The 17,881-nt window shown below is 35.1% G+C and overlaps 1 protein-coding gene across 2 annotated transcripts in view; it reads left to right on the plus strand.

The window, feature by feature from the left end:
- The window catches only part of cadm1b (cell adhesion molecule 1b), a gene marked incomplete at its 5' end in the record, with an annotated part of 365,660 nt that overhangs the window by 271,842 nt on the left and 75,937 nt on the right, over window positions 1–17,881 (plus strand). For both annotated transcript variants that reach the window (NM_001423722.1, NM_001113552.2), the window contains 2 exon segments: window positions 4,095–4,191; window positions 6,651–6,823. In NM_001423722.1, coding sequence (NP_001410651.1) covers window positions 4,095–4,191; window positions 6,651–6,823 — 270 coding nt within the window.

Here is a 17,881-nt window from a genome sequence, read left to right on the forward strand (position 1 = left end):
GCATTGCTGAAGTCAGTTATTCTGTTTTAAAAATGTCTGTTACTTGTTGGAACCTTTGTCTTTGTTTTGGTTTGGTTAGCCAATTATATTTCAGCTCCCATATTGCCTTATTGGAAAACCGCGTATTTCAGCCATTCATTCAGAAAGGCTCTCAAAGCATGCACCCATGACTGAAATGCAACTTCCGGTGGGCAGTAGCAGACTCCAAAATGAGACGCAAACTCAGAGTTTTACATGAGGTGTTATTAATTAGCAAATAATGGAAATATTACGAACGTAAACATTAGGTGAGCAGGTTACATTGTAACTCTCTGTCCTAACAACATGCAACATAACGAGATTTGCAGCTATAAGCAGTTTGGTAGAAGAAAAGCAGACAAAACATGACAGAAATTTAAACACAGTCATTCAGAAGCACAGAATATGCACTCGCTCACGAAATTTTCTAATCTACTTAATACATATAACATTTTCTTATCTATTTAATACATAATAAACCTCTCTAACCTTATTAAATGTACATGCTGATTGGCTTGCACTGAGTCACAGATCTAAAGTTCAATATCAAATGGTTTATTTCATTTTCACAATCTGAAGTAAACTATCTGTTCCCACATAGCATAATTTCTCTGGCCCAGCTCTGGCCCACACAATCAGGTTTTGCTTGGCCCACATACCACTGTGAATTACGGTACATGACTGGACCAAATCTGGCTTCCAGACAAGAGCCAAACACAGACCATATCTGGGCCAAGTCTCAGCCAAGTTAATAACTCATAACTGGGCCTGAACTGGGCCAGTAAGGTTGGTGTGTCACGATTGCAATGAAATTAATAAACCTATAAAGCGTTGTGCTTTAGGCACACTATGGGCCTTGTTTTTTCTCAGTGACCTGATTGGTAGAATTAATTTATTTAATCAAAAATTATTTTTATGTATTTTAAATGTGGGTCAAGACTGGCCAAACTCACTTGGCCCACAATCAATTTTTAAAATCAGGGCCAAATATTACGTTTTACATCTGGCCCAAATCTTGTGTGCCGCATGATAGACGGTGCCACCTCTGCCAAACCCAGGCCATGGTTGGGCCACATGCTGTATGCCAGTGCCGGATGAATGCCTGATGTCCCAGCTTTATGCCAAATCTGGGCCAGAATTCTTTGCTACTAGGGTTGCTGCTTTTAGTAGTGTGGCAATAAATGTCATGTAAAATGGCATTTAAACTCACAATAAGAGCATTTATCACTGGACAAAGCACATGAAATGTACCTGAGGTGATCATTGTCAGTTTTCTGTTGTTCAGTTGTAAGAAATAGAAGCCATTTCTAATATATCAATTTGTGGTCTTGTTTAGAAGAAAAATCCTTTTAATATGGAAAATATTCCTTCTATCGAGTGTCGTCAGTTTGGCAACCTTCCCTTGCATTTGTTTTGATCCAGGAATGCAATACCTAGTTCAACTATTGGGTGTCAAACTTACATGCTGCACCTTTAAGCTGTGTGTCTTGTTTATTTCCATGCTTTTTTAGTAACAACAAATCTACATTATTAAAAGACATCTCAATCAAAAAAAAAAAAATAATCATAATTTTTTCAGGGCGAAGCAGTGGCGCAGTAGGTAGTGCTGTTGTCTCACAGCAAGAAGGTCGCTGGGTTGCTGGTTCAAGCCTTGGCTCAGTTGGCGTTTCTGTGTGGAGTTTGCATGTTCTCCCTGCTTTCGCGTGGGTTCCCTACGGGTGCTCTGGTTTCCCCCACAGTCCAAAGACATGCGGTACACGTGAATTGGGTAGGCTAAATTGTCCGTAGTGTATGAGTGTGTGTGTGTGTGTGGATGTTTCCCAGAGATCGGTTGTGGCTGGAGGGGCAAAAGTTAGCGGTTCATTCCGCGGTGGCGACCCCGAATTAGTAAAGGGACTAAGCCGACAAGAAAAAATGAATGAATGAATGAGTTTTCTCATCCTCTACCTATGCTGAACACAGAAGATATTTGAAAAATCTAAGATACCCACTGACTTCCACAATATTTTTTCATTTTTTCTCTCCTACTATTTGCTGTCTTTATTATGGCCATTTAACATTTGTTTACATCTTTTGTGTTCAACAGCAGAAAAAAAATCCCATACTGGTTTTAGTATACTGTAACATGCTCAGTAAATGTATATATTTGGGTGAACTATCCCTTCAAGCTCCAACAATGACTAAATTCATTAAAAATTAAGTTTAAGTGAACCAGTTGTTTTCAATGACTACGTTTACATAGCCATCAATAATCAAATTATTTAAATAGTATATCTGAATAGGACTACAATATGATTAAGGTGTTTACATGAGTTACTTTTTGAATGTTCCTGTCATGATCCTAGTTTACATGTTAAAGCACATAATTCGATTAACATCATTCCGTCACCACGCTATCCACATTTCCTCCAGATTTTTATGTAATTTCGAATGTTTGTTCTTAATTTGTCGACTTTAACTGCAGTTTGGCACTTTCACTTTCATTCAGGAACATTTCATGCATTCAATGTATGCAATATCCTGTATGCTGCGTGCTTATTCAATATCCTACTACCATCCTACACGATGGTAATAGATTAAGCGTTTAAATGTCTACTGCCCAATAATGTGACTAAAATCGGCTCACTCCACATGTCCACGTGTCGATTTCTGATTAGATGACCATAATCATATTCAGTTAATCAAAAATCACTGTTAAGACCCACATAGCAAAATTTCTCACTCCCAGATCTGGCCCACACCATCAGCATTTGCTTAGCCCACGTCGCAGTGAATTACGGTACATGACTGAACCAATTCTGGCTTCCAGGTGCAATATGGACCATATCTGGGCCAAGTCTCAGGCAAGTTAATAACTTGTTAAGACTGTTAATAACAGTCTTGGACAAATGCCTGCTGTGTCAGTTTTATGCCAAATCTGGGCCAGAATTCTTTGCTACCTGGGAATGGTAGACTCTAAATCAGAGGATTGTCTTAATTATTTTAAAATTAGATAGTGATGTAAACGTACTCATTGAACCACAAAAGATTCTTTTAGACTGAACAGTTGGTCTCTTGACTCAGAGTGACTCAGTGATCCATTTGGCGTTTGCAGTTCACTAGAGGGGAAGATTATGTGAATAACAGGTTAAAATGTCAAACCTAAACATATTATGTGAATTCAGAAGACGTGAAATCGTATGCATTATTGTAATATCCATTTGTTGATGTTCCTGTTTTAGCCGTGGCCACTATGAACTGTAGGATTTATTTTAATTTCTTGCACAGAAGATTTAAAGTCATACTGTATGTGATTGAAAGGGAACTGAGTGAGTAAATGATGACAGAAATAAAATTTTGGTCTGAACTATTCCTTTTAACCTGGCCAAGGTCTAGGCATTTGCTTTAATTAAAACAGACCCTGTCTTGTTATGCGTAAGCATGAAATGCTGTCCGCCAAATAATGCATTGATTAAGAGCGTTTGCTGCACCTTTTTTTTTGTGTGGCACGGGAAGTCCTGGAAAGGTTAACCTACCCTTTTGTAATCTTGGCAGAATATTAATTTATTCAGATAGCTGACTGCTCAGGGTGACCTTTGAGAAGAAAAGGCAGGAGGGATCAGCTCAACTGTAACAGCTTGACATTTTGACTAACATAGATAAAAGAGAAGAAGAAAAAACATTTTACAGTACTGTTAAATTGACTGTTTAAATTCATAGCAGTGTCATCCTCCCTCACACGCTTTAGCCGGGCTATAAAAATCACATCCTGTCATGTTCGCACTCTTTTAGGCTCACTGGGTTGACTTAATATAGTGTAATGTGAACACTAAAGCCCACAAGATCTGCTGGCTTCATTGTGCTGCTCTTTGTATTAAGTATGAATGCGTAATACATGTGAATGTATAAATGCGAGCACGCAAATGATGTCCAAACCTGCCGGGGATGTTTTCTAATCAGACTGAGAGGCAGGTATGTGGCCTTAGAATGATAATTAGATAGATACAATAGGTTCAAGGGTACAGAGCCCAATCAATGTACCGCAGTGCAAATGGAAACGAGTGTGTGTTTGTGTCTTTGTTGTGTCCGTTGTGCAGATAAACCAGAAGTGAAGATTGTGGTGGGATTCCCAGAGGGTTTGACCAGAGAAGGAGAAAATCTCGAGCTGACATGCAAAGCTAAAGGAAAACCGCAGTGAGTCCGACACAAGGCCCTCGAGCCACTTTACTCATTTCAGATGAATTTGTTTGCTTGCTTTATCATGCAGATAATAACAGATGATAACTAGAATAGTTTGGTTATATAGACAGGTATGGAAGTTAGATTTCAAAACTTGTTTGTATTTATAGTCTTTTGCTTATATCAAATATAGTTGTTTTTTTCCATAGACAGACAGATCTCAGTTTTGATGTGTTTATATTTTGAATTATATATAATTGTGCATTTAATTGCTTTTGAGTATTTTGTGCTTTGCTTTTTTGGACCAAAAAGGATTCAAATGCAATTTAGTTTTTGGCTAGATAAGAGTATATCACATAACAGCTGTCATATCCTGCTCATTTTAACTGAAAGGTCACTTTAGTGCTCAATGCAAACCACTTTATGTGTAAACTGGGTGTTGCCAAGACATTTATTTCAGGATGTATGGGCACCTACGGGGAGTGGGGGGTGGTGGATGGTGAGGGGTGCCCAATCTGTTTTAGGGTCACCAGAGTTACCATTGAGGGACCAAGTAAATCCGCAAACATCCCCAGTTTTCACCCCCTTTTCTGAATACTAAAATGGAATATTAAGTATACTGTAAAAATATTATATTAACAATTAGTCCTGGCATCAAATGTTTTTAGGTCATTGTAACTTATTAAACAAAGTTATTCATCTTCTAACCTAATTTTATAAGTTAGGCAAGCTGTTTTTAGGCAGTTTAACATAATATAAGTCCAATAGACTAAAAATGTTCAGTTTATTCAGCGTAAAAGTTTAAGGCAACCAGGATTTTTTACAGTGTACGGGGTGTGGCGTTGTTTTTGTGCATAATTCACTAGTAGCAAACTAAAGGTAAAAAGAAGGTAGTTAGGAATATTATGGCTGAAGACGTCAAACTTACACTACTGGTCAAAAGTTTTTTTTAATTTTTTATTGTTTAAATAATTTAAATAAAACTAATCTGTATATCAAGGCAGCATTTGTTAAATGTTGTAAAAAATGTTCAATTGTTAAAAACTTATTTATTAAGTATGTATTTATTGCTTATTTTATGAAGTTTCAAATGAAATTATTACTCAGGTCATTTTGCTTTTATTAATAAAAAATACCATTACTAATAATAATAATGATAATTAATAATAACAATAATAACAATAATAATAATAATAATTATATTGATAATATTATTATTATTATTATTAATATTAGATTGATTTCTGAAAGATCATGTGAATCTGAAGACTGGAATATTGAAGCTGAAAATGCATCATTAAAATAAATAAATTATTAATAATACATTTTAAAAATTGAATTATGAGCTAGTTAAAGTTATTTTATAGTGCAATAACATTTTGCAATTTGTGTCTTCTAAATTAAAGAATTTGATAAATGATTTACAGACCTGTGTATGTTGTAGGTTCAGTTCCAATATGTACATATAAGGGTGTATTTATTCTTTTGCACAATGCTGTAAATAAATTAGCATTGCATATGCATAAAAAATGTGAAACAGATATTCAGTGGCTTGTACTCAGATACCTTACTAAATGCAGTGATGTCCAACTTTACTATAGTTTTCAATTGGCTGTGCAAATAGTAAATAGTGCTGTCTTGAGCATTTTCAAGAAGTGTCACCAAAATCTTACTTTTTAGCAATGGAAAAAAATTACAGAGTAAACTATCATAATGAAAACAGGACAAAGACATTTGACTTTCTTGTTCATAAACAATGGTGTCAGGACATTTCATCTTGATGACACTGACATTGATATCAATACTACCTTTTGAGGAATGAGCTCTCCAGTTTGAGCAAGTGACACACTTTTGCAGGTTATCAACTAGGTTTTGCAGTTTGTACTCATTGTTTTGGGAAATGCATTAACTGTTGTGCAAATGTAAATACTGTTGTATCTCTCAATGTGGGTTGTAGTGTTTAAGACAATATTACATGCTATTTTGAGCAGTTTTATTGTAATGTTTTATAATGTTTTATAATCAGTCTCAGAACCTTTCACTCCAACCTATGCTTATATCTTGTGTTAATTCAAACTATTTAGTAAATGTGGACCAGACAGACATACAGACAGACAGACAGACAGACAGACAGACAGACAGACAGACATTTAGATAGAGCTCAATCTAAAATAGATATATAAATATCTAAAATATATAGTTTGTTATACTGTAGCTGTATTTATTGGATCTATTATCTATTAATGATCTATTAATGATAAAAACTGTCATATTTTGCAACAGAAATCAGCTGATATGTGGAGTAAACTGAACAAGTCTTTGCAGCTGAGCTTTGACAGCATTGTATGCATTTGTTTGCAGGTGGTGATTTTATAGCAGCTCTAAAGTTGTCCTGAATAAAGCGCATTATCCTCTCTGCCTCTGTCTGAACATTTTCACACTGAGCACTAAATGATTACTCTGATGTTTTACAGGCCTCATCAAATTAACTGGCTCAAAGTGGATGATGATTTCCCCTCCCACGCCTTGGTAACTGGCTCTGATCTCTTCATCGAAAACCTTAACAAGTCCTACAACGGAACGTACCGCTGTGTGGCATCTAACTTAGTGGGAGAAGCCTACGATGATTACATCCTTTATGTATACGGTATGTACTTCAACTTAATCTGCTGCTGTAAACAATAATATATGAGAGCAGCGTTTCCCAGACAGCTAAATCTATAGGCTTGGACAAAATGACACCGTTAATGGCTAGTTTTCAGAATCAGTCTAGGTCTTAATCTGTGTCTGGACAGCAAGCCCTTGATGACGGCTTGTAATGTTGTGTTGTGACTCGAGGATTTCAAGTCCTCATATATTTTCGGTTTCAAAGCTCTGTGTTTTGCTCTCTTGTTTGATGTCTTGTGTAAGGCAGGACCGTTTAACCTTCTGTTGCTCTGGTTTTTCTTCAATTGGTGCCAATAAAAATGATTATTTAGGATTAGCAACTAGTTTTTGATCACACAATACAGTATACTTGTTTCGGAAGTTAGTACTGGAAATCTGCCTTTATTAAAGGCTTTTTTATTGTTATTTTTTCCCTCCATCAAAAACATGATTTATATTCCTTAGTAAGCAGGCTTTTCTCATTTTGAACATATAAATTATTTGAATGTTTTGAGGAATTTGCTTAAATATGTTTGTTGCCTGAAGCAATTCTGCATGATAGTGGGCTGGATATGAACGTAGGGGATTTAAATCCACTATATTGCACTTATTATTTATTTACTTTTTATTGAAGTATCAACATTTTTAGCATTTAAATATTTTGGTTTGTTTGTTTTTTTATGATTTAGTACCTCATAATTATAAAGACTTAAGGACCAGGGAAAAAGGAAAGTGTAAACTGAGAAAATATCATATGCTATTCCTTATATGCTAATGGACTACTGAGACATTCCAAGCATGGGTTGGGTCCTCCTGGCATGGCAGAGTTTATCACAGCTCCAATACACGTCTCTGCCATTTGTCTTACAGTAACCATGTACTTTTCACCATACACAATTTGTCTGCTTGTGATCTTCCTTCCTATAACTTTGTCATGTTTGGTGACATTTGACAGTTTATGACTTCAGCATTATAGTGATGAAATCAATAGAGAAATTGATGTATTTCAATATAAGATCTGTTTACTATTGTTGAGTCATGGCCTAAGGAGAGTATGTTAATGTACTTCTCCCCCACTTTATCTCCTCAACTTTACTTTGATGTTCGGCTGGTTTAGAGGATTTGGTATTTGATTGACAATGTTTTGCTCAGGGTATAAAAAGGAAAGGTAACTGTTGATCTGGAAGAATGGCTTTTACTCTGCGTCTCCCGCACACCACACTGCACCGCACCGCACCGTAGCCTCATATGTTAAGAAAGTATCTTTGTTACACAGTACTTTAAATGTTACAGCTAATTTCTTTATACAGTATGTAAGTTTGTATCATTCTATTGTCTGAATATTTAAACATGTATCCTAAAAAACAATTTGAGATTCTCTTTATCAATGATGATAAAGTGCATCCGGAAAGTAAATGGATTAAATTAATTTATTTCATAAAATTGTTGCAAATGTATTAAAAATAAAAAACATGAAAAATTACATGTACATAAGTATTCACAGTCTTTGCTGTGAAGCATTAAATTGAGCTCAGGTACATTCTGTTTCCACTGATCATTCTTAAGATGTTTCAGCAGCCTAATTGGAGTTCACCTGTGGTAAATTCAGTTGATTGGGCATGATTTGAAAAGGTATACACCTGTCTATATAAGGTCCCAGGGTTGACAGTGCATGTCAAAGCACAAACCAAGCATGAAGACATAGAAATTGTCTCTAGACCTCCGAGACAGGATTGTCTCAAGGCATTAGGCTGGGGAAGGTTACAGAAATATTTCTGCTGCTCTAAAAGTTCCAATGAGCACAGTGGCCTCCATCATCCGTAAGTGGAAGATGTTTGGAACCACCAGGACTCTTCCTAGAGCTGGCTGGCCATCTAAGCTGAGTGATCAGGGGAGAAGGGCCTTAGTCACGGAGGTGATCAATAACGTGATGGTCACTCTGTCTGAGCTCCAGCGTTCTTCTATGGAGAGAGGAGAACTTTACAGAAGGACAACCATCTGTGCAGCAATCCACCATTCAGGCCTGTATGGTAGGGTAGCCACCGCTCATCACCAGGCTAATACCATCCCTACAGTGAAGCATGGGGGTGGCAGCATCGTACTGTGGGGATGTTTTTCAGCAGTGGGAACTGGATAGAGGGAAAGATGAATCCAGCAATATACAGAAACATCCTGAATGAAAACCTGCTTCAGAGTGCTCTTGACCTCAGACTGGGGCGATGGTTCATCTTCTAGCAGGACAATGACCCAAAGCACACCGCCAAAATATGAATGGAGGAGCTTCACAAGAACTAGGGAGATCTAAAAATGGCTGTACACTGTTGCTTCCCATCCAACAGGAGCTTGAGAGGCACTGCAAAGAAGAATGAGTAAAAGTTATCAAAGATAGGTCTGCCAAGCTTGTGGCATCATATTCAGAAAGACTTGAGGCTGTAATTGCTGCCAAAGGCGCATCAACAACGTATTGAGCAAAGACTGTGAATACTTATGTACATGTGATTTTTCAGGTTTTTTATTTTTAATAAATTTGCAACAATTTCAAAAACTCTTGTTTCACATTGTCATTATGGGGTATCGTGTGTAGAATTTTGAGCAAATAAATGAATTCAATTTATTTGGAACAAGGCTGTAACATAAAAAAAGAAAAAAAATTGGAAGAAGTAAAGCTAAAAATACTTTCCGGATGCACTGTAACTTAATAAACAACTTTACCTGCTTTAAGGTGTTGAGATTATTTATCTGTATCAATGATGATAACATTTTTAATGGAGTCAGATTAATTACAATGGAGTCAGATTAATACTTGATTTAAACACGCCATCCTTTAAATGCATTCCATTTCCAATTATTGTTTCAGAATAGCAGCGTAAGCTTCAAGCCTTGCAAAAGAAAGAAAGGAAGGAAAGAAATGTCACTTTGGAATATTCACAAACATTTAAAAGAATAAAAATCTGTCTTTGAACGATTTCTTTCAAGCACCAAATGGCAAACCTAAAAAGAATCCATCCTCATCCCAAATTATTTTTTTAAATTTGTGTTTGACTCTACTAATGAGGTCCTTTTTATGCGAGACAAGTGAATCCCAAATTTCGTTTCAACATTGTTTTGGTAATGCGTGCAATAGAGGGTTAATTGTTTTACTGAATGCGCTTCACCTGAGAGTTTTTCATAGTACTACTCTTATTAACGCAGGAAGTGCATTGTGTTCAGTGCATGTTTAATCCTTAACAAGGCCTGACAGCTGGATTTTTCAAAGCCCAGGCAATAATTGCTATGACAGTGGCACTTGAAGCCTGGGATTTAACAAAGCTTTGCTTTGCTGTAGAAGAATTGAAGTGTTGTTATTGTTTAACGCAGGTTGTGTTTGGGACTGTTAACTGTCCAGCAGCTGCAGCTATTACAGGCTGTCCTGTTGAGCTGAAGACATTAGCCTGAAGAGATGGAAGAGGGTAGCTCATCATTGAGGCGTTTGTCTCCGCAGTTATTAGCCTCTGATAAAGCTGATATCAGAGGCAGGTGCTTGGGGATGATGTCATCAGCGTCCCATCTGCAGATGGGAGAGTTTGCGTGCCTCTCATGCCTGGAAGCAGTTCCACTTCCAGCTCAGCTCAATGTCTGTCACCTCTACCTGAGCAAACACCACCTGCTGATTACTGCACTTCCTCTCATTTCCACTCAGCTTCAATGGGAAAATGTGCGTCTTTACAAAACTCCACAAGCGTACACACAGGTCACAGTAGTTTCAGCTGAAATGGACACATGAGACAGCAAATTTTATACTTTTTCACTTAAATTGGAATTATATCACAAATTATTAATGTCTGAATCAATTTGTCTTCTTAAAGTGAAAGTACACCCATAAAATTGAAATACCTCCATCTTAACTTTCATCTGTGATCCAAACCAGTTTAAGTTTTTTGGTTCCCCTAAACACAAGATATTTATTTATTTATTTATTAATTAATTTATTTATTTATTTTTGTCAAATAAGTTTTATTGAAGACAGATTCAGAAAGAAAAAGGATTCTGTTTACATATTTTGTCCACATATAATATAAGCAAAAAAAAAAAAAAAAAAAAAAAAAAAAAATATATATATATATATATATATATATATATATATATATATATATATATATATATATATATGTATGTATATATATATATATATATATATATATATATATATATATATATTTTTTTTTTTTTTCAGAATCATAATAGATTAAAAAAAACACCCACATAACAAACCAACTTGTTACAAAGACCTGTTTAAACAACAGAGTATGATAACAAAGCATATTAAAACATTACAGAAATGATGCATTATTTGACAAGGTTTTTTTCAAGGTAACAGATAAAAGCATTCCAAATTTTGTCAAATTGTTCGAGATTTCTTTTCAAATAATCTCTGATTTGCTCCAAATATAACAGACGTAATTTCTCCAAGCCACAGTTGACATGTAGGGGGTTCCTTTTTTTTTCAAAAGAGTAGCAGTAGCTTCTTGGTTAAACAGAATGAAAGCAATTTATGTTGTGTATTTGTTGCGTTTGTTCAAAGAACAACGGTTACAATGGATACAGTTATAATTGCGACTTCAAAACCTTAGAAAGAACTTTAAAAACTCCATTCCAGTAATTCTTTATCTTAAAACTCTGACATAGATCTGCATCTGATGAATTACATTTGTCGCAAAAGGGTGAAATATTTTGGAAGATTCAATTATTTTTTTCTTTACATGATGTAACATATGAATAAGACAATGTCTAGAATTAATAGAGTGTTTATAAATATCCTCAAAACCTGAATGCCACATTTCTTCCAAAATTCCCTCTCCCAATTCTTTTTTCCCACTCTTGCTTAAAACATTTTGTGGAGGGTGAAGAACACAAGCTATTTTGAAGAAAACTGAAAACCTGTTACCATTGACGTCTATAATAAGAAAAACAAATACTATGGAAATCAATGGTTACGGGTTTCCAACATTTTTCAAAATACATTCTTGTGTGTTCACCGTAACAAAAACAACTCCAACTGGTTTGGAACAAGGTCAATGGTGTGTAAATGATGGCAGAATTTTCATTCTTGGGTGAAATATCTTTTTAACTACAGCACAAGCAAGAATATCATATCAACTTATATAGTTTTGCTTTTCCAATAGTTTATTAATTGGTATTTTCATCCAGAGAGTTGGTTTTGGTGTAGGTGGTATGTTATTTTTAGATAGTAACGCATGAATGTTTTAGTGCCAATTGATATTGCCATAGCTTTACATTTCTTCATCTTTCACATGCATATGCAGACAGTTATATACAACATGATTTAAAATAGAGAAACAAAAGAAATGAATCAAAAATTCTACAATCATACACAATTTATTAAGATTTATTAAAAATAACAGTTGGATGTTTTGGATACAACCAATTTGGGTGTACGTTTGTTAGCTCATTCTACCAGTCAGAGCCAGAGAGTGTAAACGTTTTGTCAAACAAATTTTGTGGCATGCATTTATAAAGCAGTGTAAGAAAACATCGCCACATATACACATTTATATTTGTAATCTGCATTCAAAAAATGTTCTACTCTTTCAAACTACTTATTTAAAGTGAACTGAATCAACATAACTATTGAAATTCTTTGAGCCAATTTAATTATTTCATTTTCAATCCACTTCAATTTATAGAAAGCACTTACAGTAAGTTAACTTCAAGTCAAGTTAAGCATTATTGGTATTCCACTACATGTGTGGACATACAGGTAAACAGAATGTGTCTCGCAGGGCAACGGTGCTACATAGATTATTCATAAATACAAACACAACACTGGACATAAAAGCTATTATATATATATATATATATATATATATATATATATATATATATATATATATATATATATATATATATATATATTTTTTTTTTTTTTTTTTTTTTTTTTTTTAATTAAAGTAAAGTAAAATTTAATTAAATTATATTAAATTAAATTCTAAACTATAAACATAAGACAGGTTATACAAGTACGTTTACATGAGACTGAACAATGTTATGCAGGATATGGTGCAAGAGAGGTACTAAAGGTGAATATTGTGCAAAAAGAAGTATTTAAGGTTTAATACTGTGCAAGAGTTATTTAAGGTTGAAGCAAGCAGTGCAAACATGACTGTGGTACATTTATAGTAAGCATTGCTTACCCTATTGAGTTGAATTACTTGTAAGATGGAGTTTAGATAAAGTGTCAGGTGCATAAGAGAGAACAATGTTTCTAAAGGTGGATAGTCAAGCCCACTCATCTCGAATGAAGCAAAATTGAAATGCACAATGTTTCCAAGAGACATGGAGTGATTAAGAAATTGTCTATAGTGCAAATGTGCAACCAGGTTCTGTTAAGCCCTCTCACCTGTATGGGTGGATTGGATTTTAGAGGGGGGTAAGACCCTGTTTACACTGCTACGTTTAAGTTTTAAAACGCAAAAGTTTTGCTATGGTTACTCCATCCGTCCATACTATGCCAAAGTTTTTGAGCGCCGAAAACTGAGCTTTTTAAAAACACTGAAGGCTGTTTTGGTTTTAAAGTGCTGTTGCTCCCTGTTAGTGTGGTTGGGGGAAAATGGAGACATCTGAAAACGGAGGCCTGATTGGGGCTTTTTCCTCAATATTAAGTAGCCTACACAAAGTCTTGCATCCTAACCTTGTAAGTTATATGGAAAACAAACTCCTGAGGACACATTGGGTTAATCTTACGAAAATACGAAACATACACTCTCTTTTGCTGAATATCAGTTTTAATAATCAATAATGGCCATTATAAAAGTAAAACATACAATAAGTTTTTACAGGAAATAAAGGCAAGCGATTTCAGTCAAATGTGCAGAATCAGTGTATGTGGTTACATAAATAAATATATTAACTTATCTTTGCACTCAGCCAAAACACGTTACCTGAGAACAAGTAATAGATTCAAAAGACCAAAGTCGGGGAATATGTGGTTAGATATAGACAGCAAGATGATTTAAATATCACGTTTGACAAATTTAGTAAGATTAGATCCAGTGGTAAATCCTTGATGAACAGTCCGACGTGCACAGCTCTCATCGCTGCAGTGCATGCCAGAGAGAGTATGTGTGTGGTCACGTGATGTTCATTTTCAGCGGTGTAATGTGAACAGAGAGTTGTTCAAAAACGCTGGGTCAAACGCCAGTGTGGACGCGGATCGTTTTCATTCTGAATTGCCGTTTTAAAATTAAAACGTATTAGTGTAAATGGGGCCTAAGTTAACTGGGGTTGAGGACTCTAACAGCCTGTGGGAAGAAGCTGGTAGTCTAGGCGAGCAGGCTTTAATACTTTGAACTTAATCGATTTGTGTTGGTACAACATGTAGGACTTGTAAACCCAGCATTTTTTTACAGTTTTATTGCCACTCACTGGACACTAAATCATGCAATGAAAAAAAAATAACACAATATCTTGTCTTTATAAAAAAAAAATGCTACAGGCATGTGTTTTCCCTGATTTTTCAGAGAAGCAAAGATTTTGCTTATTTGCACCATGTGGGCGTCTCAGAAAAGTGGAGATTTATTGGTGTCTGGCTTCTTATAAGTGGCAGTTTTTAGTTAGAATCTCCCGAGTGTTGTGTTATATGCGAGTAAGGACTCTGTGAATTATTTTCAGCCATAATAAACCTTATTACAATGGAACCGATATGCATTTGTAGCATTACCCTGAGAGTTGTTTTTCTCTTTAGCACGGCACAAATCGCTCACGCTTTGCAGTAAATAAAATCGTTGTCTTGTGGTGCATTTCTAAATCAATTTACGCTGCAATTGTCGAGCATGGCCCACCTCAGAGGACTGGAACAAGTGGAAAGACCTCTTGTAGCTTGATAATCCCGGCCACACTATACTTCTCCAGCCTGTCAGAGTAACTTTTAATGCTGCTCCTCGGGGGACGGCAGCTTTGCTTCGGCTACAGAGCATTTCCTTTTACTGCCACAGTAAAACAGTGACTTGTGTTGAGCAAACGCTTAAAGCTCCTCCGTCTTTCATTTCGTTTTGTCATTTGCTTTTTTTCATGAGGCGTTGAACAGGAAGATGCGATCAGAGCAGATGGTTATGTCCTAAAATCACAGAGAGTGTGTAGTGTAATGCTAGAGAAACACCGGGGATGCCAAAACAATGGTTGTAGTGTTGTGTTTTCTCCAATCTTGCAGTTACTGCTTTCAGGGCTTTCACAAAAGGAGACCGTTTTGATGTAGGATCAAATGTTTTTGAAAGCTAATGTGTATTTGCAATGGGACAGATACATGTCACAACCTGATAAGCTTGTAGAGTGGATGCTGAGAGTGAAAACCCATCCTTAGGAAAACCCATACTGAAGCCCCTGGCACGCACACAAGTCAGTTAATTTACTAGAAAAAAATAAGGGCAGAGAGGGTGTTTTATTTGTTTTGAACCTTGGAATTGGAATTGGATGGGGAAAACAAAAATCATCATCATAATAATAATAGCAATAAATATATATTTAAAAAAATAGACAGGGTATTGTTTGTTTGCCTGATAAGATGTGAAGTATATTTTATGGATTTGCTGAATGTTTTAGAAAGCCTTTTCTCATATAAAAAATATCTCAAACCAAATTAAAAAGTTACACTGATTCATTAAAATAATAATTCAATGCTAACATGGCTAACATAATAATAGCATAACATCCTTCTATAATTTTCTAAAATATATATTATATTATATTATATTATATTATATTATATTATATTATATTATATTATATTATATTATATTATATTATATTATAAATACAGTATTAAGCTTTTTATTTTGTTTTGAAACAAGCATCTAATGCTCAAGGCTAAATAATATACTGTACATTGATACTTAAAAAAAAAAAAAAAAGTAGAGCCAAACTCTTTCTGTTGTCGATTTAAATAAGCTCTGAAGTTTGCTAAGTACACTTCACATTGATTAAATACCCAAGGTTCCATCATGTTTCTTTGATTAAATCCAGATTTTTAAAGTTTTTATATTCTTTTTGAATCACCCTGTAATTGTAGCAACAATGTTTGTATACAATATTTTTCACTTGACTATCTTTTAAGACATAATTTATTCCTGTTCAAATCTGAATTCCAGCATCAGATGATCATTAACTCTCAGAAAAAAATATTTATTAGTAGTAGTTATTTTTTCTTTCTTTGGTTGGGAGGGAGTCTTTTTTTTTTAAGATTACTTAATGAACAGAACATTTAAAAGAAGAGCGTTTTTTTTAATAGAAATATTTTTCAACATTATGCATGCATTCACTGCCACTTTTTGATGTTTCTATAAACTGTACAAAATGGAACTACACATTAATTCAATTCAGTTCACCTCTATTTGTATAGTGCTTTTACGATGTGGATTGTGTCAAAGCAGCTTCACATTAAAGATCATTGTAAATTGAAATAGTGTAGTTCAGTTTTAAAGTTTAAGTTAAGTTCAGTTTAGCTCAGTTCAGTTTGGTTTAATAATCACTACTGAGAGTCTAAACACTGAAGAGCAAATCCATCGGTGCACAGCCTTCATATTAAAAAGCTCTTTCTTTCCTTTTTTGTTTTGTCAGGTAACACCGTCTTTGTACATTACAACATTGCACCGTGATCTTCATCACATTTTGTTGATCACATCACACGTTCCTACTCCAATTTCAGACAAAAAAAAAAAAAAAACATTGGGCTCCAAAATAACTAAAGTCAACTCCGGTTCAAAAAAAGGACGGAAGTAATATCTTCTCTTTGGTAAATGCACTGTAACTGCATTGCTCTGGGGAATGTCTATGTCACGACTTTCGAAGATTTGAAGATTTTTATTTATTTTTTTGTTGTAAAGCTGCAGGGTTAAAATACAACTTGATCCTGGTTCTAGTGGTGGTGGGTGGTTTAGTCCGCAAACTACAGCTCTGTGAATCCAAAGACCAAAGCTTAAGTCCTTTCAGAGCTACTTTTGTTAGATATTTTGCCCTTGAGGACAACCTTCTTTCACTGCAAGGGCACCAAATGACTGCCCTTCATCTCTGGTTGTCATATAAGCACAGCTATACAGTTCAATGAAGTGTTTGTACTGGCTATAACTGACATTTCTAACCTTGCTTTACAATGATATCTATAGTGGCCCAGAAGTGTGCAATGAAGCAAACACAGTCTCAAAACACCAACATGAGTGTAGAATCTTAGCACTTTATCACATCCTCCAACCCACCATGGGGGCGCACTGATATTGCCCTATACTCCTCAACATTAGATGGCGGTAGTGACTCTTGTTCCTCTAAACTCCCCTGTAATTTGCCTAATCACCACCACCTGTTCTTTGCTCTATATAAGACTGCTTTGTATCCTGCTCTGTGTTCAGTCCTGAACTCTACCTTTTGCTCCCTTGTCTAGTTAAGTTATTCTCAAGATTTTTTGCCTGCTATATTCTTATTCATAATGCAATGCAATGCAATGCACGCTGTGCATCGAACTGACGTGGCAACATACTGTATAGCCTACACGAATTTCAGCCCCAACCTGAAAAAAGTAGTGGCAAGTGACAAAATGATTCCAATTATAACCTTATTAATGGTAACTATGGGATAACCAATTACTGCTGTTAATGAAATAACTGATTAGCCCAGTACATGTTAGTCATTCACATTGTTAACAATTAAAAATAAAACATTTAAACATTTTTAAAGTAAAAAGTTAGGGTAATTAGTCAAATCATTAACAATGGATTGTTTCGTAGACGGTCAAAAATATTGCTTTATTGGGGCTAATAATATTGAATTAAAATGGTTTTAAAAACATAAAAAACTGCTTTTATTCTAGCCGAAATAAAACAAATAAGACTTTCTTCAGAAGAAAAAAATATTATCAAACATAATGTCAGAATTTCCTTGCCCTGTTAAACATCATTTGGGAGATATTCAAAAAAGAAAAAAAAATCTAAGGGGGATGGGGGGAGGGGGCTAATAATTCTGACTTCAACTGTAAAAGTTTTTTTTTTCATCAGATACTTATTTTCTCTCTTAGTGA

This window comes from Danio rerio, chromosome 15, assembly GCF_049306965.1.
Source record: "Danio rerio strain Tuebingen ecotype United States chromosome 15, GRCz12tu, whole genome shotgun sequence".
NCBI classification, from domain to species: domain Eukaryota; kingdom Metazoa; phylum Chordata; class Actinopteri; order Cypriniformes; family Danionidae; genus Danio; species Danio rerio.